Source organism: Nannobrachium achirus (genome assembly GCF_963921795.1).
Source record: "Nannobrachium achirus genome assembly, chromosome: 24".
Taxonomy (NCBI): domain Eukaryota; kingdom Metazoa; phylum Chordata; class Actinopteri; order Myctophiformes; family Myctophidae; genus Nannobrachium; species Nannobrachium achirus.
This window is the reverse complement of record NC_137831.1, coordinates 7,125,891-7,147,790: the sequence shown is the minus strand read 5'-3', so window position 1 is coordinate 7,147,790 and position 21,900 is coordinate 7,125,891. Positions and strand designations below refer to the sequence as shown.

At 41.6% G+C, this 21,900-nt stretch overlaps 1 protein-coding gene across 1 annotated transcript in view; it reads left to right on the top strand.

Annotated features, from left to right (window-relative positions):
- Nucleotides 1–21,536, top strand: part of LOC308279929 (anosmin-1-like) — a gene marked incomplete at both ends in the record, with an annotated part of 70,008 nt that extends 48,472 nt beyond the window's left edge. The window contains 2 exons of the mRNA XM_080720150.1: nt 16,077–16,170; nt 21,522–21,536. Coding sequence (XP_080576276.1) covers nt 16,077–16,170; nt 21,522–21,536 — 109 coding nt within the window. The remainder of the gene's footprint in view (nt 1–16,076; nt 16,171–21,521) is intronic.
- Between the last annotated feature and the right edge of the window lie 364 nt (nt 21,537–21,900).

Genomic DNA, 21,900 nt, shown 5'->3' with positions numbered 1-21,900 from the left:
ATGTTTTCATATAGTTGTAGTGGAGTAAAATACAATATTTGGATCAGAGATGTTGTGGAGTAGTAGGCCTATTGAAAAAAAAAAAATGGCTCATGGCCAGGGATGTGCTGGGCCCCTGATGGGCACGTACCTTTTAGGGGAAGCCCGAACTGGCGAAGTGGGGAAATGTCCGATACCGTAGCGATCTGGCGAACGTCTTCTGGACAGGGCGTTTATCGTGCGCTTGCCCAGGCCTTACGGCCTGGGCATAAATATAACGATTGCATTCACCACGGCTTCGTAACTCGCGCGGCGCTCCGCCGGCCGCGCGGCCCTGGCCCGCTCTTCGCGGCCACTCGCGCCTGCGGCGCTCGGGGGCGAAGAGCAGGACCAAGGTCCGCTGGCCTTCGCGCCGCTTGCAGTGTCGTGGACAATCGATTCGCCAGATCGCTACGGTAGGAGACAAATCCCCACTTCGCCAGTTCGGGCTTCGCCAGAACAGGACTTTCCCCCCCTGATTCAGCCCAGGATTTTTTTTTGGAGAGGCCCCTATTGCACGCCATAGAGAGAGATCTCTCTATAGCGATCATGACAATTAAGTGACAAGCCAGTGGGCCAATTACTGTACATGAGTTATATTTCGTCGTTGTCAGGTGGAAACCTTGTATGTCCAAAACCATTTGTTTTGTATTTATCATTTTAAAAATGATTTAAACTAGTGAAAACAGCCGATCTACAAGCACACAACGCCTCGCACCGCGAGGCGTTGTGTGCTTGTAGATCTGCTGTTTTCACTACTTTTGTGCAACGGCCTTGTATGGTGAAGAAGGGCTTTGCCTTGCGAAAGAGATACGAGGTTTTTGCCCGACAGTGACGATTTACTTTGTTGGCCGCCCAGCCCCCAAAATGGAACGAAGGCCGACATTTTATTTAGATTTTTTTTCCTAATGGCCGCCTTGGCCGGCCTGGACAGGCCGGGAATGAATCGGCCGTTCGGGAGTTGTCCCGCTTTTCCCAATGGCCAGCACGTCCCTGCTCATGGCCTATGATGGACCTGCATTTGCACAGTAATGAGAGCAGCGAAGCTCCTCTGGGCCTGGCAGTGCTGGCTGGGGCAAAGCTGTCAGGACGGATGGCCTCCTTTCTCCCAGCTTCTCTCTCGTCACAAAATGTCAGCGTCATTTCCAAAGGGGTCTTTTGGTGAAAATATCAAAAATAGCAGACCTCCGAGCTCACAACGCGCATTGTGAGCTTGGAGGTCGGCTGTTTCGGAGTTCGGATATTTGGAGGTCGGCTATTTTAGGAGGTTGGCTTACCAAACTGAACTAGGCATAATCAAGTCAATACTGGAGATGATAGCTTGTAAATGGGTGATGTCTTCCTTTCAAGTACAACAGCCTACTTGAGTAAATGTACTTGGATCATTTTTGCTGCTTGAAACGTCACATAGCCTATACTCCTCTAACAGTGTCAGTGTTATTAGAGCGTGGTACGCTGGCTGGCTGGCTGGCTTGACAATTAGATTGATTCCATCAGCCCTCATCATCATGGTGACTGATTCATCAGCCAACGGATCAGCCAAACATGTCAAGCTTTGTTATTGTTCGCTATTACAGTATAGGCCTAGTCATTGATCGAGGAGTAGGCCTACTGGCTGTAATCTCTCTCCCCAATCTCCAGGCATGCATGCAGTCACTGGATTAAAGCCCACAGCTTCCAGCACCTACGGAGAATTGATTATGAATGATTGATAATATTATGCCGACCCCGGAGAGACCGTACATCACGCCGTTCACGCGCCGTTGTCACGCGTGGGGATGTGACGTCTTATTGGCTCACACATGACTTGTCGTCGGCGCTCGCAGATCGTCCCCGCCCACGTTAGCGGCGAATCTCCGTACATAAATCACGCTTTGGCAAGTCTTTGAATATATCTTTTTGAAAGTGAACATTTGTAACTCAAATATTTGCTTCTAGGGGGTCCCTGATACAATATTTTGAGATGGGGGTCCGTGGCCAATACATGTAGTTTTGGGGGTCCTTGGCATGAAACATTTTGAGAACCACTGACAAAAATATAGTTTAAAAAAAAAAAAAAAAAGAAAAAAAAAACCCTTAGAAGGATTTAGAAGACACTTAGAGAATCGGGTCAAAATATTCAAAGATTTGCACAAATTTTCAAGATTTTTCAAAAATAGCAGATCTACAAGCTCTACGAGCTTGTATATCTGCTATTTTTTTATATTTAAAGCATAAAATATTGCATAATAATGTGTTCAGGCCTAAATGGGTTAATGATTGCATTGTCAGCATAAATCACAGGCGATGACATCTCCTGCATATTCTGAGAACTTTTGCCAAAAATAGCCGATCTACAAGCTCAAAACGCCTCACGCTGCGAGGCGTTTTGAGCTTGTAGATCGGCTATTTTTAGCAAAGAGCTTTGGTGAGAAGGGGAAAAAGAGCAGCCTAAGTACAGAGTAAAACGTCAAGTTTATTAAGTATTGACGGTTCAAGTGGTTAATATCTGAAAACACAAATTAACATGAATCCAAAACACACTGATGATTGTACTGTCAAACAATGAAACTATATGGAATCTATGAACAGGTTGTTGGGGTCCCTGCTTCATCTCTCTCTCAACTAAGGGGTCCTAGGCCTGAAAACGTTGAAGACCCCTGCTCTAGGCAACTATCGGGGACAACAATAAAAAAAAACTAATACATGAATAGCGGTGTGCTCCTGATAAGCCTGCGGATTCCGAGGGGCAACAGCAGGTCCTGAACAATAATTAAGCTCTCAGCCAAAATGGCAGACCTGGAGCAGCAGCCGAGTACCGAAAACACAGCCGTGTAAAGCACTGTCAACAAACCATGGCAATGAAACCGTTCAGGAGGGGCTGCTGTATACCGTAGAGCAGCAGGGCTTCTTCAACAGGGGGTCCCCTAGGCCTAGGGGGTCCTTAGGTCAGCCAAATCTCAAACATCGCCAAATTGTGTGGTTGGGAACATTTTAGCCAAAGAAATAGCAGATCTATACAAGCTCACAGCGCCTCGCAAAGCTTGTAGATCGGCTCTTTTCGGAGAGTTGGTGTAGAGGGGGAAAAGAGCAGCACTGAATCCAGTTGTTTACCATGAAATGTTGTGTATGAGCGCCACGGCCAACCAGAGATGCGGCACAGAGCCATGTGAGTGAGCATTACTACGTGACTCATTCAGTGACGGACATGAGTTGGACGTTTCCATACTAACTGCGCCCTGGCGGTCGCAATGATATGAACAACTAGGAAAGGCCAATGTCTCCAACATTATTCCTCTCAGAGATGTGAGTTGTTTGATGTCAGCTGCACGCATGCTGGAAGGAAGGAAGGAGAATTCAAACGTCGGTTCCTCCTCTTCTTCCACTTGACCTTCATCCCAGGCCGGAGGCTTCCCGCGTTTGACATTTTGATCAGGCCTTTTTGTGCTTCAATAGACTGTTGTTCTATCACCCCCTATTAATGCAATCAGATAGGACATTTTCTGCTTGGATGTAAGCAGGGGCGTCACACCAAATTCTGGGCCCTGGGTACAAGAATTCACTGCAGGCCCCCCATGAATGTTAACTATTGAAAAATAGCAGATATACAAGCTCACAGCCGCGCTGCGAGCTTGTATATCTGCTATTTTTGAAAAAACGTGAAAATGTGTGCAAGAAACCTATGTCAAGGACCCCCAAGATGATATGTATTTGGCCACGGACCACAGAGAAATATTCGCTTAAAAAATAGCTCGCACCTATTTTTCAATAGATAAAGTTATAAGGGCCCCTCCACCTTGGGCCCCAGTAACTCAGTCCCACTTTCCTACCCCTTGTGACGCCCCTGGATGTAAGGGCTGTCATGATGTCACATGCACTGCATGCCCTCTATTCTGCTCCTGATCAATATGGCATTTAGCAGACGCTCTTTATCTGAAATGACTTTCGGTAAGCAAGGTATAAACGCATACTTCAAATGCAGAGAGACAGTGTAGTGTAGTGCCTCAGTAAACTAGGCATGGTGAACCAAGAACCTATTAGCATCAGTCTAAACCAGGGCTCTCCAACCGGGGGTCCTCAGAGTTACTAAAGGGGGGCTGCGCAAAATCTTTGTGTGATAGGATAGGATAGAAATTACGTTAAACTCACTTTGCCAGCCGATTTGCCACTCGATTTGCCATTTACTTTATGCATGCACATACCCTCTATATCAGGGTTTCCCAAACTTTTTGTCCCAGGGCACCCCATGAATATTTGTTTAATCCGAGGCACCCCTACATTATAATATTCACTCCCACCAGCACCTTTATATATTTATAGCATATCGTCGTTGTCGGATGGAAACCTTGTATGTCCAAAACCTTTCGATTTCTATTTATCATCTAAAAATGTACTAAACTAGTGAAAAAAAGATCTACAAGCACACAACGCCTCGCATCGCGAGGCGTTGTGTGCCTTGTAGATCGGCTGTTTTCACTAGTTTTGTGCGACGGTCTTGTATGATGAAGCAGGGCTTTGCTTTACCAAAAGATGTACACATTTGAAACTTTGAGATACAAGGTTTCTGCCCGACAGTGACGATATTTTAGTGATTATGTTGCGAGGAAAACGTTGAGATAATAGCCATTTTGGTTACAACTGAAAATTACTTCAAGTTTAAAATTATACTAAATATTTTTTCAAGTGTCCAAATAAATTCCAAATATTATCAAATGATCTCGTGGCACCCCTGGACTGCCGTCACGGCACTCCAGGGTGCCCTGTCACCTAGGCCTGTGACGATTCACTTTTTCCCGATTCGATTTCGAATCATAGGGTGACGATTCGATTATATCACGATTATTGCGTTTTCCTGCGATCTGTGATTCGAATCACGATCATTGCGATTTTTCCCAAAAAATTACAGCTTTTTTATATTGAAACATTTTAAAACAATTCTAAACAATATAAAACATTAAAAGTTGAATCATATACTTCAAATCAATGCAGCCAAATAAAGTCAGTCAATCTTTCTGACATTTATTTCAGCCAAAGTGCCAGTGGTACAACATTACAACAACATGTTCCTGGTCAAGATGCCAGAAAACACAGAACACAACAGTCATAAAAACATTAAAAAAGATCGCTGTGCTGCAGGCCTACAGCACTGTGCTAGCTTTAGCCATAACATGACATCCTCATGACCTAAAACTGTTCCTTTAGGACCTGTACTTACTCTGACTGAAAGTGGTTATTTCACCAAATTCACCTTCAGGTTAATTTCGCCTTAAAAAAAAATAAAAAAAAAATAAAAAAAAATGTTTTTTTAATAAATAAATAAAATCGGGAAAATCGATTCTGAACTTTGAAAATCGATTAATTGAATCGCCAGCATTAACATCACGATAATATAGTGAATCGATTTTTTTTGCACAGGCCTACTGTCACCCACTTTGAAAACCCCTGCTGTATATTATGGGTTCAGTGCCTTGCTGGAGGACACTTCATCACGCAGCCAGAAGAAGACGGGGGGGAATCCAACCGGCTCCCGGACCGGCGGGTGTCCTGCCATGATGCTTTAACCCATTTAGGGTCTAGAATTATTGACTGCTTTAAACAGTGAAAAATAGCAGATATACAAGCTCACAGCGCGGCACCGAGTGCCGCGCTGTGAGCTTGTAGATCTGCTATTTTTGAAAAAGTTGTGAAAATGTGTGCACATCTTTGACTATAATGTATTTTCAAAGCGAACGTTTGTAACTCAAATTTTGCTTCTGGGGGGTCCCTGGAACTTGATATTTTGAGATGGGGGTCCGTGGCCAAATAAATATCATTTTGGGGGTCCTTCACATGAAAAGGTTTGAGCATCACTGACATAGTAGTCTCTCAAGAACAGACTAACTGAGCTCCAGTTGAAGTGAAAAGGACCTTTTCTTTGACGATGGCTGGCCAGATTGCTGACATAGAAACATAGGGTTTTTCAAAAAATCTTAGAAGGAATCAAAAGACAATTATAGTATCGGGTCAAAATTCTATTTTTCACGATTTTTCAAAAATAGCAGATCTACAAGCTCGCAGCGCGGCACTCGGTGCCGCGCTGTGAGCTTGTATATCTGCTATTTTTTTATATTTAAAGCATAAAATATTGCGTCATAATGTGTTCAGGCCTAAATGCTTTAAATGTCACATTTAAATGTCACGTTGTCCTTCACTGGCAAACATGAATGGAAAAGAAGAAAACAGGAAAGGAATCAAAGCGAGGCAAATATCAATGCATGTTGAAACATTTTTGGCATGTATCACATTTGCGATAATAATTTGCGGTCGTTTTCACTTTACTTTTCGAAATAAAAAGACAAACTAAAAATAAATTCACTTTATTAGGGAACACGATAACAATCTGTCCTAAATGCATGTGTAGTGATGCGCGGAAGTGGGGATTGAAGTTGTGCCAATAGGGCTGAGCCTGATTGGCTGGGCTGCTGTGGGGCTGGTTCATGGCTGTACCAACTATGGGGGCTACACATAGTGGGAGGCAGAGCTCGAGGGGTAGAGAAACCGTCATTAGAGCACGAAGGGCTCCTAGTTCAATCCTGGGCTCCCCCTGAGTGAATGTCGAAGAGTCCTTGAGTTGTTTTGGGGGTGAATTACTCCTTTCAAAAGATATATTCAAAGATTTGCTAAATAAATGCAAGACTTTCGAAAACAGCAGATAATACAAGCTCGCAGCGCAGCACTCGTTAATAGCTAAAGGGCGTTTGGAAGGTGAAACCTGGTGGTGGTCCCCGAAGGAGGTGGGGAGGGGGCCAGGGGGGACGGACAGAAAGACAGACGGACAAACAGACAGGCGGACAGACGGATCAGTGTAGGACACGACAAACAAAAACTCCCCCACACACTAATTTGGATACCGGAGAGGTCTGTCGACGTCCTGGGTGGGCTGCTCGCATGGCTGGCCCCCCAGAGATGGAGACCCCCTCCAACACCAGTTCAAATGTGATTCTTTTGGGGGTCGCGGCCTGAAAGGTTAGAGAACCACTGAGCTAGAAGACATTTTGTAGAATCAGTCTCAGGTCTTAATTCAGTGGTTTTCAACCTTTTTCAGATCAAACTCTGTTATTTATTTGCCATCTGAGCCACGGACGGTCCACCATTAAATTGATGGCATTTATTTAGCCTCTCAGACCCAAAACTTAGAATATACTGTCGTCGTTGCATATTTAGGATTTCTGTCCACAAATTCCGTGCTGTATTGACGTGGTGCCATTAGGAGAGATAACAGGCCAACGTTGATCAAAACTGTACAATTCTTCTACATGCTCTAATTGTGTCGAGTTCTTGTAATTATGTAATGCATTAATGTAACTCTTTTCAGAACGTAACATGAAATCAAATTTGGTTTCATGTTACGCTCTCAAAAGAGTCTAAGGGTCCATTTGGTTACTATAACTCTCCATCATTTAGCTAGGGACCACCTGTGTGGGAACCCCTCTCGATTAACTTTAATGTGCAACATTGTTTTCTCACTCAACAGTAAACAAACCAACATAAAGATATAGTGGGTATCTGCACATTTCTAAAGTGACAATGTAAGTATACTGTGTAGGGTTCAAGACAGTATACAAATAAAACATTGGCCAAATATTAGAGGCAGGTTGCAGAACGCCTTGCATTGCGAGCATGAATATCTGCCACTACTGGTGGTCCCCGGACCACTGGTTGAGAACCACTGCTTAATGGGTTACGTTAAAGGAGTAGTTCACCCCCAAAATGTTTTTTTTTTTTCCTATTGATTATTCATGCCATGGAGACTAGAGTTCAATAATATTTTTGGGTTTTTGTCACATTCCTAAGACAAACATTTGATTAGAGTAAATTTACCCCCATTGATTCCGGATGGGGACCCTTTTCGAAACGGGTCCCCATCCGGAACGAATGGGGGTAAATTTATTGTTATAACATTTTTGTCTTAGGAATGCGACAAAAAACTAAAAATATTATTGAACTCTAGTCTCCATGGCGTGAATAATCAATAGAAAAAAAGTCATTTTGGGGGTGAACTACTCCTTTAAAACATCTTCATTCACCGCTGCAGGAGCTTGGGGGCTTGAGGAGCCCCCCTGGTCCTTGGTATGAAAGTGAGCCCCCCGGGGGCTGCAGATAGCAGGGGGACAGGGGGACGGGGACCCCCTGGACCCCACAGGGTGTTGAGTGAACATGTCCCGGGGCCGGGCGGGAGCTGAAACAGGAGCTCATCGCAGGTGGCCGAGTCTCGGCCATGTTCGTCAAACTGCATCGCAGCAGTGACCTGTCACCTAAATCGCTGGGGGTCATCGCTGGGGGTCCACCCCCCACCCACCCCTTTTAAAAAGTTCCATAAATTGTAACTTTACTGACATCTGGGGACCCCCCTCCCCAACCCAGAAATCATGAGGGACCCCTCATAACAAGCTCATCATGACAACAACCTCCCCAAAATGTACTTAAAGTGCCAGAAGTACCGGTACATGAAGAATCACTTTAGATAGATAGATAGATACCTTTATTATCCCAAGGGGGAAATTTAGTTTGTCACTTTCTCCACAGAAAATGATATCATTCCCCCTCAGTCACTTTCAGTGCAACATAGAAAAACACCAAAGAAACATTAAAGGCACCTAAAACTAAAAACAGCATAAACAAACACTTCAAATTATCTCTCTCTCTCTATTATATATAAATATATATATATATATATATTAGTTGAGTAAATGTACTTAATAACGTTATGCCACTGGAAGGCAATACTTGTCCTTGTTGTAAAACTTTTCCATTTCACTTGTTAATCAACTTTCCTCAAGTCACATTGTGAGCAACTAGGATTCCAACAAATCATTTGTAGATTTTCTTTTCATGTCCCCGTGAGAGACCAAAGCTGTTGTCATTGTTTTGTTTTATCTCACAGAACAACTAATAAGCAAGCATGTCTTGTTTGACAATAGCTCATTCAAATGCTGTAAATGAAAGTGACATGACCAACCGTTTGGATTGCTTGGCAACACTGCCCTCTGCTGGGAAGCAGGCGCAAGGGAAGAAGTGGTTCTCTGGACATAAATAGCAAGCAAAGAAAACAAATAGCAGATGAGCATATTGATTTACCAACAACATAAAATGGAGCACAGGATATGTTAGCCTCCCTGTTACATTCCAATCTACTAGTATTATTATTTGCATATTAATGACACTTTAAATGTTGTTAGAGTGTTTAATCTCTTAACCTTGAGATCATCAAACATCAAAGACAAGAGTTCACATGAGGATTTGAACCCAGGTTTGTCATTTCACTGCAGCTGCAGTAAACCAACAGGTCAACTAGGGGACAGACATGCAGCTACTTGGTCAGGCATCATTTCTGTTAAGCAATGTCATTGGGCATCCAGGTGTCAATCAACTCTAGTTGGGTGGGACTCAATTCAAAAATCAGGAAGGAAAACAGTCTGTGAGTGAGAGGAACAGGCGTAAACAGAGATGTTTTTGAATTAAATCTGTTGAATGTTTTCATCAAATGAAGAGTCAGGGATAACATAATATTGTGTGGATATAAAAGCATGTCTGTGTGTTTGGAGCTGGGTTTTCACTCAGTATTTCTACCATAACCTGCTGACATTAATAACTACCAGATGGACTGTGGCTGGTCAACTAACACTAGCCTGGAGGAGAAGAGAGTGTAGGAGACATTTCAACAGGTTTCTGAGTGAGTATGGACTTCAGCCCTAGAATGGCTGTGATATTATCTACATTTCACAATGTCACCCACACAGGAGGGCATAGGAGTGATATGGTTTTATACTATATATGGAATACACGAAATAAATGGATGTAATATCAAAGCAATTCTAGGACTGCAGTGTTTTGGATAGTGTGCTTCAGGACCTGCTACCAAAGCTCTGTGCAGTAGAGGTGAGCAGGACCCAGGTACAGACAGACAGACAGACAGACAGACAGACATATCTGTCAGTATGTCAGTTAGTCAGTCAGTCAGTCAGTCAGTCAGGGTTCTCCAGCTCACCCCTAGCTGCAAATTGCAACACTAGATTTCTTTTTGAATCTGTTGAATCTAGGGTTGCAATACCTCCCATAGGCAGCCAATGCATCAAAACAGTTTTTTTGCTATCTGAATGTAATAAACAACTTCAAATTCACCTATATTATTAGGGCGCTATGGAAAGCTCGGAGTATCCTATTTGTATCTGCAAAGAGTTTCTTTCATAAAACTCCATCGTAGACATGTTATGAGCTACTTTCTGTCAAGAAATCGGAGCAGACATGGTTTATTTTCTAAGTGTTGAACTTCGGAAGCGCTTGTCTTCTATTACGCAGCGTCCCACTGCCTCCTGCATTGTGTCATTTAGAACCAGCTGGTACACAGTACCGCTGAGTGACTTCCCACAAGCGCTTCCAAACTCCAGCACTTAGAAAAAATAATCACCTGAAGCCAATTTATTGATAGAAAGTAGCTCCTAACATGTCTACGGCGGATTTTTATGAAACAAACACTTTGCAGATAGAAAGAGGATACTCCAAGCTTTCCATACAGCCCCAATATTGGTGAGTTTGACGCTGTTTAATACAATCAGATAGCAAAAAACTGTTTTGATGCATTGGCTGCCTATGGGAGGTATTGCAACCCTAGATTCATCCGATTAAAATAAAATCTAGTGTTGCAATTTGCGGCTAGCTCACCCCTCATCTTCTGGTTGCAGACAACAGTCTGTCCAAAGTACTTTCACTGAGGATTAAAAATCCAACTCCAACAAGCATTCAGGACAAAAACAAATGTAGTTTGTGAAGCTAACTACAAAAATAAACGTTCCTGAGTGAGTGATCCACAACTTCTTTGCTGCTTTAATGATATGTAAATCAGTTAGATGTTATTTTTTTGTTACTAATTGGTTGGTTGAAATGTCACTGATAGGCCTGTCACAATTGTAAAGAAGAAAAGGTCTGCACATTGTCTAAAAGCTCCCCAAATGAATGTATTACTTGAGCGGAACCTGAAGAAGGCCAATGTAGGCCGAAATGTTGTGTGTTCTTTTCCGCTCAATTAAATTGATTTGGGAAGCTTTTAGACAGTGTGCGGACCTTTTCTTTTCTTTTCTATAATTATTTTTTGGTCCAGCACCTGTCGCAGTCCCTTTGGGATGTGCGTGTATCTACAGACCGCTATAGGCCTCTCACAATTATCATATAATCACCATAATTGTCTCCATGTTGCAAAAATGTGTTCTGTGTATCTGATCTATAAGCTCATAATGCATCGCAATGCGACACGTGAGCTTGTAGATTGGCTATTTCCACTACTTTTAATTTTGACTATAACATAATATGGCCTATAATTTATATATTCTCCCCAATGATCAAATGAAAAAGAAAATTAAATTGTTGTGCAATTATTTGTATATGACAATCAATCATCAAGTGAAATGTCATGATGGTGACACTGATCTACCATCTGATCCTTATACTCCTCCTTTCTACCAGTAAGACGCCCTAAGGGCGAGAAGCGAGGTCGTGCTGAAACAACAGAGACTGACACGATATGTACAGTATACAGTATGGGCATTCCCAGATATGGGCGTAATATTGATCATGACATCAGGGTCCTCCATATATGGGCATAAAAGGGACTGTAATGGCCACATATGGAGCGTGACGGACTGACAGACGCACGCCCTCACCCACATAATCTGCAGGTTTTCATATTAAATGGGACCTGCGATCACAATTAGTTGTTTGTAACTCAACAGTTTTTCTCTCTCCACTCCTCTACCACTCAGGTTGAAGAGTGCATCGCTGCATGTCTGGCTGACATCTCACAGAGGATGTTTTCTTCTCGCCACCTCAAGCTGAACCCAGACAAGACTGAGCTTCTCTTCTTCCCAGGTTAGTCCTGCCCCAAGTAGGATCTCACTGTTTGCATGTCTGGTGACTTCAGTTCCAACAGCCAAGAGCCTTGGTGTTGTCCTGGACAGTCAGCTCTCATTCAAGGCACACATTGCAGAGGCCACTCGATCCTGTAGGTTTACACTCTATATCAGGGGTCTTCAACGTTTTCAAGCCTTAGTTTAGAGAGAAATGAAGCAGGGACCCCCACAACGTTTTCATAGATTCCATATAGTTTCACCGTTTGACATCACGATCATCAGTGTATTTTGGAATCATGTCAATGTGTGTTTTCAGATATTTAACCACTTGAACCTTCAATACCTAATACACTTGACCTTTCACTCTGTACTTAGTCTGCTCTTTTCCCCTCTACACCAAAGCTCTTTGCCGAAAATAGCTGATCTGCAAGCTCACAACGCCTCGCGCTGCGAGGCGTTGTGAGCTTGTAGATCTGCAAATTTTGGCTAAAGTTTTCAGAATATTGACACGTGGTTCAAGTGGTTAACTCAAAGATTTGGAGGACCCCGTGTAGTAACTCTGAGGAGGGGTCCCGGAGCCCCTGTTGAAGACCCTTGCTCTATAAGGCTCCCCTAACTTTTCAGGCGACCCTCAAATAATCACATTTGAACTGGGGATCACCCACCCTGACAAGCACTTGGAATTGTAGGCATTACATTTGTCTAAATGGTGATAAATGGGACTCTAGGACTATGTGCTGACTATTATCACCCTCCCCGCTCGGCTTCCCCTGAACACGGGCCAGTTGAGTTCACCTAGATGCTCGACAAAGCACGGAGGCACCACTGTGGATTCTAACCCACAACCTCCGCAGTGGTGGATGGTTGCCTCTTTCTATGTAACTAGCCCTTACCCGTTCAAAGATATGAGCTCCGAAATGATGTGCAGTGTGTGGATTATGGGATGTGCACTGTGCACACAGTATATGAGGGATGGAAAGTAACTTTAACTGGTGCTTGCATGCTAATATGTAGGAGCATCAATGTAAGAAATACCCGTTCCATTTAACGGCTACAGAGATACTGTGTACCGATCTGCATGATTTTGGACAACCCTGTAACAGGGCCAGAACCACCCCCCCCCCCCCCCCCCCCCGCCCGCCCGCCTGCCCGCCTGCACACACACACACACACACTCCCCCCCCCCCCCCCCCCCCGTGTGTGTGTGTGTGTGTGTGTGTGTGTGTGTGTGTGGGTTTGTGTGTGATTGTGCATGGCCTGAACAACAGCGCCCCTCCCTTAACATGTGTGGTCACAAAAGGTACTGTAGGCTAAATAGATATAGATACACCATAAAAATGCAATTATACAGCATACGATTTGTGAAAGTGACAAACGGGCTTCACAGTTATGTCAGGTGTGTTCATATGCTGATGGTGATGCGATTTCAGATCAATTGCTCCAGCCACTGAGGAGAAACGCAGTTTCAGACAGACAGACACTCAGACAGACAGACAGACAGACATTCGGAAAATTATATGTTAGATATCTGCCAATTTGGTATTAAAAAGGCCTTAAAAGTAATTGAATTGTAACTTCAGAAATGTGCTGTAGACACTGTATACGCTTTGTATGTTGGTTCTGAAGACACCCCCCAAAATAATCCGGTTTAATCCAGTTTGGGAACCAACATGCCTCAGTAACTTTGTAAGGTTCAGACCCTTCCTCACCCAGGAGTCAGCCCAGCTGACCACTGACCAGCACCTTATCCTGACCTCAGTCATATCAAAACCACTGCTAGTGTAACTCTCTCCTCACTGGCCCTCCCAGCATGTTTGTGCACTGAAGCCCCAGCAAATGCAGCACGCCTGGCCTCCAACCAGACAAAGCTTTCACTCTAGGACAACATCCGGGACAACGCTCCACACGTCCCGGACTCTTCTCCCTCTCCTTGCTCACAAACTGTGGAACTCCCCATTGCAGTGGGGCTTTTAAGCCGTGACATCATTTTGTAGTCAGACCTCCAAGCAGATTTATTATCAATATCTGTCCCTCGCTATTTCAACAGATCCGAGACAAAAATAACGACTAAAGTATAATTCTACCACTTTCCTTTCAACAACAAAGAGAAGAAAAATTAGTAAATAGTAAAAATAGTTTAAAAAAAATCACGGGCGCTGGGGCATTTTGCCCCCAAAAGTTGTCCTCTGCGTACAAAATGATGTCAGACTTAACAGCCCCGTTGGAACCGCAGAATCACTACTGACTCTCGGTCATAATCTGAAGACTCACCTCTTCAGACTCCACCTCAGCCCGTAACACTTCACTCTCCCTGTAACCTTTCACTCAGTGTTTCCACCATAACCAGCTGATATTAGTGACTACAGAGTGGGCTGTGGCTGCTCCACTAATACACTGGCATTTTTAACACCTTTTCTTTTTTTTGCATTAAGTAATACCAAATTGTCAAATAATATAAGAAAAAGGCAAACATTTTGAAAATAGACGATCTACAAGCTCACAACCCCTTGCACCGTTTTGAGCTTGTCGATCTGCTATTTTCACAATATTTAATATTTGTGGAACTGAGTCAAACTAAATGTAATGCCTCAACTCCTACAATTTCAAGTGCTTGCCTGGGTGGTGGCTCCCCAGTTCAACTATTATTATGTTGGGCGTCCACTGGACTGACTAACTAACTAGCCTGGAGGAGAAGAGAGCATGTCCCTTCCACATTGTGCTGGATTGATGTTAGTGACTGACCTAGATATGACGACCATGCAGATGTACATTATATGCTGGTCATTCTTGTGCTTTTGTTACTTAGGCTTGTTTTTCTTGACCACAATGTTAAACTTGTAGTTTAGAAAGCATATTGTTTAGACTGATGCTAGGTTCATTGTTTACCTGCTATCCCATAGTTTCAATGTACAGATACAACTTTCTGATGGATTTCATAGACTTGTTTGACAGCACTGTCATCATTGTTGGATTGCATTCATGTTAATGTGTATTGTCTGACATTTAACATGACCTTTGGCTACTTATATTGGTTCTGACATTGTTTTTCCCCTCTTCACCAGACATGTTGTGAGCTTGTAGTTTACCTATTTTCTGTGAATGTTCCGTTTAGAATAGGGATGCTGTTGGGTTCAGGTGGTTAATGTAAAAACAAAAACAAAAAAGTCCCGGACCCCCTGTTGAAGGCCCATGGTTTAGCACTACACTGTCTCTACTGTATGTGATCCTAGTTTACTGACATATGACTACACTGTCTCTATGTGATCCTAGTTTACTGACACATGACTACACTGTCTCTATGTGATCCTAGTTTACTGAGGCAATACACTGTCTGAGGAGTATCCATCGTGCCTCTAGCCTAGTTTAGGCCGGTCCGGTGCATCTCAGGAACAGGACTTTATCAGTGGTGTAGCGTTACGCCCCCAGTGCAGGCTATGTAGGACAGATGTAGCTTTTGAGTGGCTCACTTCACACGATCCCTTTTTTTTTACTAACACAAAGTAAAACCATAGCTGTGAGTGTTCTAGGGTATATGCTGTATAGCAAATGGCAGAAGGTCACTGATTATAATTGAATGTTGATTTATAACTTCTTCCAACACAGGCGTACTTTAGAGTTACAATCTGAATCACTCACACAGGGACGTTCTCTTCCCATTAAGAATTGAGGCCGATTTAGACCTCCTAAATCAGGGGTGTCCAAACCTTTTTCATAGGGGGCCACATTAGAAAATATTAAAACACCAAAGGGCCATCTATCTCCTGACAAAATGTACTTTTGGTCGGACCATAACAAAGTCAGTTTCTTAATTTTATTCAACTATCGTCAACAATATTTAATATCAATGGTCTTTTGTCAGGTGTGTGCTCTGAACAAAACACAAATAACTCACATTACCAAATGTAACCAGAAGTTAAAAGAAAATCAACAAAGTAGGCTTTCTTTGACTCCTTCAGATTGAGATAACAGGGAACAAGGAATCCTGAGTAATTATACTATAAAATATTTGTGTTTGGCGGTGTTGTACAATTTAGGAAAGCCACGGGCATTATAAAATGGGTCCTCGGATGGATTATAGATATAACTGTCTACTATAGCTATAGGATCTGATCATTATTCTACTGTCGAAATGAATGGATTATAAATATCACTGTGTGTCAGTGTTAGTGACCTATGACCTTTGTGTTTGACCTTCAGGGTGGATCCATTGTTGAGGGTGTGGATCAGGATCCTGATGCTCAGAACTCCACCTTCTCTACGACACCACACCATGTTAGAGTGTTACCAGAGGGTATGAATTTAACCCACACACCATACAAATATAGCCTAACACCACAAGAATTTACCCTAACATCAAAGGGCCATTCACACTATAACTGTGACTATATGGTTAATTTTATAGTGCTCAGTGTGAACTGCCCTTAAAACCACAAAACATCACCATTTGGGAACATTGAAAACGGGTTCTATACGCCCATGTTAATGTTATTTTAATTGAACGGTTAATTGGAAAGGTTATTCATTAATGTATTATTGATTTTGTTTTGCTGTAATAATTCTATCTGCTCTCCTCCCAACAGACAGACAGACACACACACACACACACACACACACACACACACACACACACACACACACACACACACACACTACTCAATGGAAATCCTTTTGACAGGCGTTTATTAATATACATTTGTGTCAATAAAGAAATTAAATCAAAACCCACCTTGTCGTGTTTTTTGACGACCCAGGTTAGTTAGGTTCATGTTTTGACAGTATTATTGGTTCATGTTTTTGACAGTATTATTACAGTGTGTTGTCATAGGATATGTTGTCCTATGCTATAGGATATGTTGTCCTATGATATGATTTTTTTTACTAGCAGGGGTGGGCAACGTTGATGCTGGAGAGGGCCACTATATTTGCACACACACTCCAGAGGGCCACAATGCATATACAGTCAAAACTAGCAAAAATAGCAGATATACAAGCTCAAAACGCGTCGCAGTGCGACGCGTTTTGAGCTTGTAGATCTGATATTTTTGCTAGTTTTTAATTGGTATCCTAAAAAGTATTTTTGCATTTAATTTCAAATGCATGTAAAGGTTCTTTGTTATTTATGTTACTTCTTAGTTTATGAACTTAATCACAAATGCATTGGACATAAAAAAGAGACTAGTTGTAGGCTACTACTAGTCATCAAGAAGATACTAATATTCAGTTGACTGAAGTAATTAAAGCTGGTCACGTTTGGAATTATAACAGCTGAAACCAATAATATATCAGTATTCTGATATTTACCTGTGGGCCGCATTAAGTGAAGGTGAGGGCCGCATGTGGCCCCCGGGCCGCCAGTTGCCCATGTATGATATAGAGGGTATGTGTGATCATCATACCCGGAAGTTATGCGGGAACGCCTATTGAGTGGCAAAAACTACTTTCTGGACTTGACAGTCCATACATCCAAACAGAAAGGTCCTATCTGATTGCATTAAACAACCTTAAACAATGTTAAACTCACTTTGCCTCTCGCATTGACACTCGCTTTGCCACTTAATTTGCCATTCACTTCATGCGTGTGCATAGCCTTTATTAATGGTTGAGGTGTGTTTTTATGTTGACAAAAACATGTAATGGAAGTGTTTTGAATCTATTTTATGTAGATTTCAAGTCAAACAGGCAGAATGCTGTCTAGAATCAGTTTTTTTTTTTTTAAACAGGAAGCTGTCTAAAATCTGTTAAAAAAACTGAATGCAGTTGATGATAACTATGTGGCTCAGCTTATATTTGTTCATTAATGTGATATGCTGCATGCCATGACTGATATTTTTTCAGTTAAATATTTGTTTGGGTGTAGTACGACAACGTCTGAAACCTTATAGCCATTAATTATTTTAATGTAAAGATCAAAATGTATGTAAAAACCCAAGAGCTAATCTGTTTGATTAGAAAATAACTTTTCTATTTTTGGTAAGTTATCAAATTACTTATATATAAATGGCAAATGGTGCATTTATATAGCACCTTTCTCCAATGAACTTTATGATGGAAAAAAACAGAACACCACATTAAATATGTGAATATTTAAACATTTTAATGTTTTGACCTGCCTTCTCTTGCTTCGACTTTAAATATGAACTAAAACATTATTTTAGTGTGAAAAACCTGTGGCGTAAAGGTAAAGCATAGGACTCGTAACCAAAAGGTTGGGGGTTTGAATCCAGGTTATAGCAGCTCCGATTTTTTGTCCATAAGAAGAGTTTAGCCCGCCTCCCTCAGGGAGGGGCTTAAAATTTAAATAAAATAAAATAAGAAAAATTGTTTTCCCCTTCTTCTCTGCCTTCTTCCGTGTCCGCTTGCCTTCTTCTCTGCCTTCTTTCGTCTCCGCCCACCTTGCGCCGTTGCTTTCGGAATCTCGTTAGTGTCGTATAGCTTCCATTCTGATGTTTACCATCGTTGGGAGGATTGTTAGTTTTTCATTTTGCATTTTTTCGGGTTTGTCCTTTGGACGTTTCCCATCTTTCGGGGTTTCACTTTGGACGATTTTCCTCTTTTGCCATCTTTCGGGTTTTCCGCTTGCACGACTGAGTCTTCCACCATCTTTCGGGGTTTTGCCTTGAACCGCCTTCGGACTTTTCCTTCACCATTGGTGAGGTTTGAACTCTCTCTCTTTGAACTCTGAGGCGATGATCTTAACCACTGCACTACCACTGTGGTTCTTGCTTACTCTGTTCTCTTGCAAGCTTTTAAGTGAAAGATTAGAGGTAAAGGTACAAGAGGCAGGTAAAACTTTGAAAATCCCTATACCAGGTTTGAACCAGGGACCTCGTGCTCATTAGCACTACATCAGTTCCACTGCACTACCATGATTTGTTTAAAACTTGTTCTCTTGCACAATTTCAAGTGAAGATTAGTTAAAGGTATAGGTTAAAACTGAGCATTATCCTTGCTAGTCTTGAACTAGGAACCTTCTGGCCATGAGGTCTTTGCCTTAACCACTACTCCATGAGGGTTTGCACTGGCTCTGTCCTCTTGCAGATTTTCTTTTTATGCTTGTGGTAATGCCGGTTCAAACTTGAAAAATACTGCTAGTGGGTTTGAACCCAAAGGTAAAACTAAATGAAAGTCACCTGCAGGGATTGAACTAACAACCTCCTGGTATCAAGGCCCATTCCAGAACCACTACCCCATCACGGTTTAAGCTAAAAGATGCTCTTGTATCCTTTTCACTAAAAGAACTAGATAAAAGATGAAGAAAATTCCTTGCTGGTTTCGAACCCAAGACCTTCTGCATAGAAGAGCAGCAGCTTAACCACTAGGCTGTTGCATTTAACAGCAATTCTTTCAATTTTGCAGTATGTAATGAAAGATTAAGTTACTAGAGCCAGGCAAAACATGGGAAATGTTCAAATCCAGGTAACAAGAGGAACTAAAGAAACAACAACAAATGGTTATGCTTGTGGTAATGCCGGTTCAAACTTGAAAATACAAGTAGTGGTTTTGAACCCAAAGGTTATACTAAATGTAAGACCGCTGCAGGAATTGATCTATCAACCTCCCAGCAACAATACCCATTTCATAACCACTACTCCATCAAGGTTAACACTACACCATACTCTTGTATGTCTTTCACTAAAAGATTAGATAAAGGTGCACAAGTAATGTCAAATATGGCAGATATCTATGATGTTTTTTAACCAAGGACTTTAAAGTTTTGCAAATTCTGTCTTTACCACTGCACCAACTGTAGTTTGTACTTATATTGTTCTCTTGTGTGTTCTTCAGTGTAAGATCAGATAAATGTAAAACATCCAGGTGAAGGTTGAAGAACATTCTTCACTTGTGTTGAACTCAGAACCTTCTATAAAGGTCTGTATCTGAACCACTACACCATTGAAGTCAATACTTCACTAGCTCTATGTGAATATCTTATTAAAATATTTTGTAATGAGAGCCAGGTATAACTTGGGAAAATGATCTTGCTAGTTTTAAACCAAGAACATACTGATTGCAAGCCCTGTATCTTAACCACAGCATTAGAAGAAAAGAAAAGCTATTAAAGAAATAGTTCTGCTTGTGGCACTTTACCTCATGGTTCCACTTGGAGGAACCATGAGGTAAATGGTACTAAAATTGTCTTGATTTAGATTGACTCCACATGGTTCTCATCACTCAACCACTCAAATATTTAAATATTATTTTCTGCTTCAGATATAACACCAATATACTCTTTGTTGGCAACAGGGCACTTACTTTGTTCTATAATTGGAACAATGCAGAAATAGAGAACCATGTGGAGTCAATTCAATTCAAGACAATTTTAGTACCACTTTAACTCATGGTTCCAACTCATATAGTGTCAATGGAATATAGCCTCGCGTATCCCTGTTCGTCATTCGCGCCACAGCTGCGCCCATGATCATGATGATGATTATTATTATGAAACGCTCCCAAAAACGATTTTCATGATTAAAAAAATGCAATGATTTTTATGAATAGTATTACATTTCACAAAAATCTAAATAATTACATAATTAGAAAACTAATTTTGTAAGAACTTATAAGAAGTAGCCTTGTGAAAATAGCCAATCTACATGCTCACAATGCTTTGTGAGCTTGTAGATCTGTTTTCACTAGTCTGGGTCCAAGTCCTAGTTTGGGGCACACTTCCAATCTCTCTTTTGGGTCAAAGGCAGCATCCTCATTCAAACCCGACGCGCGTGCCTGATATCTAAATTTAACATTAATGTTATATGTTGGAACCATGAGCTTAAGTGGTACTAAAATTGGCTTGAATGGGATTGACTCCACATGGTTCTCATCATTGTACCATGTTAATTTTCTCTGTATTGTTCCAATTTTAGACAAAAAACAGTGTCATGTGGCCAACAAAGGGCATATATTGGTGTGGCATCAGAAATGACTTGGATTTAGAATCAGACAGAATATGTCATTTTAAATATCTGAATGGTTTGTTAAAGACGGGGTGAAATCAAAAACATATTTTTCACACTTTTAGAGTTTATCTGTAGTGATAATATGGCCATACCTAACATAAGACGCCAAAAATAAATAGAAAATAAACAATTTTTGTGTATATTTATATCAAAGGTCCCTAAATAGGCCATTCTTAATTATTTCCTGTGAACAGAAATTCGTTCGTTCTTCCCCTTCTCCTCTGCCACCTTTCGTCGCCATCCATCTTGAATCGTTGCTTTTGGAATCTCGGTAGTGTCGTGCATTTTACATTTTGATGTTTACTGATGTTTACTTTCCCCCCTCCTTCTCGAGGGGGAACATTAGAAAATGAGCCCCTTTTAGACATAAACAAGGCTAAATGACAAAAATAAGGACTCTATTTCAAAAGAGTACTGCACAGACACGCCCATTTAGAAAATCACAGAAAGAATGTTTTTTTGGGGGGGGCTGGAAGAGACACTGGGAAGACCAAAACAAGAAAAAATGATCTATACAAGGTCTTCAGAATTGCAGGCTCTAATTCTTTACCGCTGCAACAACTGTAAGCCTAGTTCATACACATCATTTGTACTCATGGTTCTGTTGCGTTACCACTGCACCAAGACCTTTTGGTGCCTGACTCGCAACTGGCTGGTTTCATGCGTTCTCTTGCGTGTTTTTCAGTGTAAGATCAGATAAGGGTAAAAGAGCCAGGTAAAAGTTACAGAAACTGGACGCTGGATTTGAATTCAGAACCCTCTATGTGCAAGGGCTGTATCTTAATCACTGGATTGATCACGTTCTGTTCAATTTTGCACTTTTTTAGTGAAAGATTACACTGTTAAAAACATCACACATAAGCTACTTAATAAAATGATAGCCAGTATTTACTATCAGTATTAATGAGTAATATTATTGGCTTGAAATTAAATTAAAGCTTTTTGCTTTTCAAAATATATATTTTATTTAAGTATTTGTCCATAGTACATTTTTATACAGTACATGTTTTAGCCTAAATAACCACTTCGATATTAGAATTTCATATTCAGTCTGTCTCTAATTC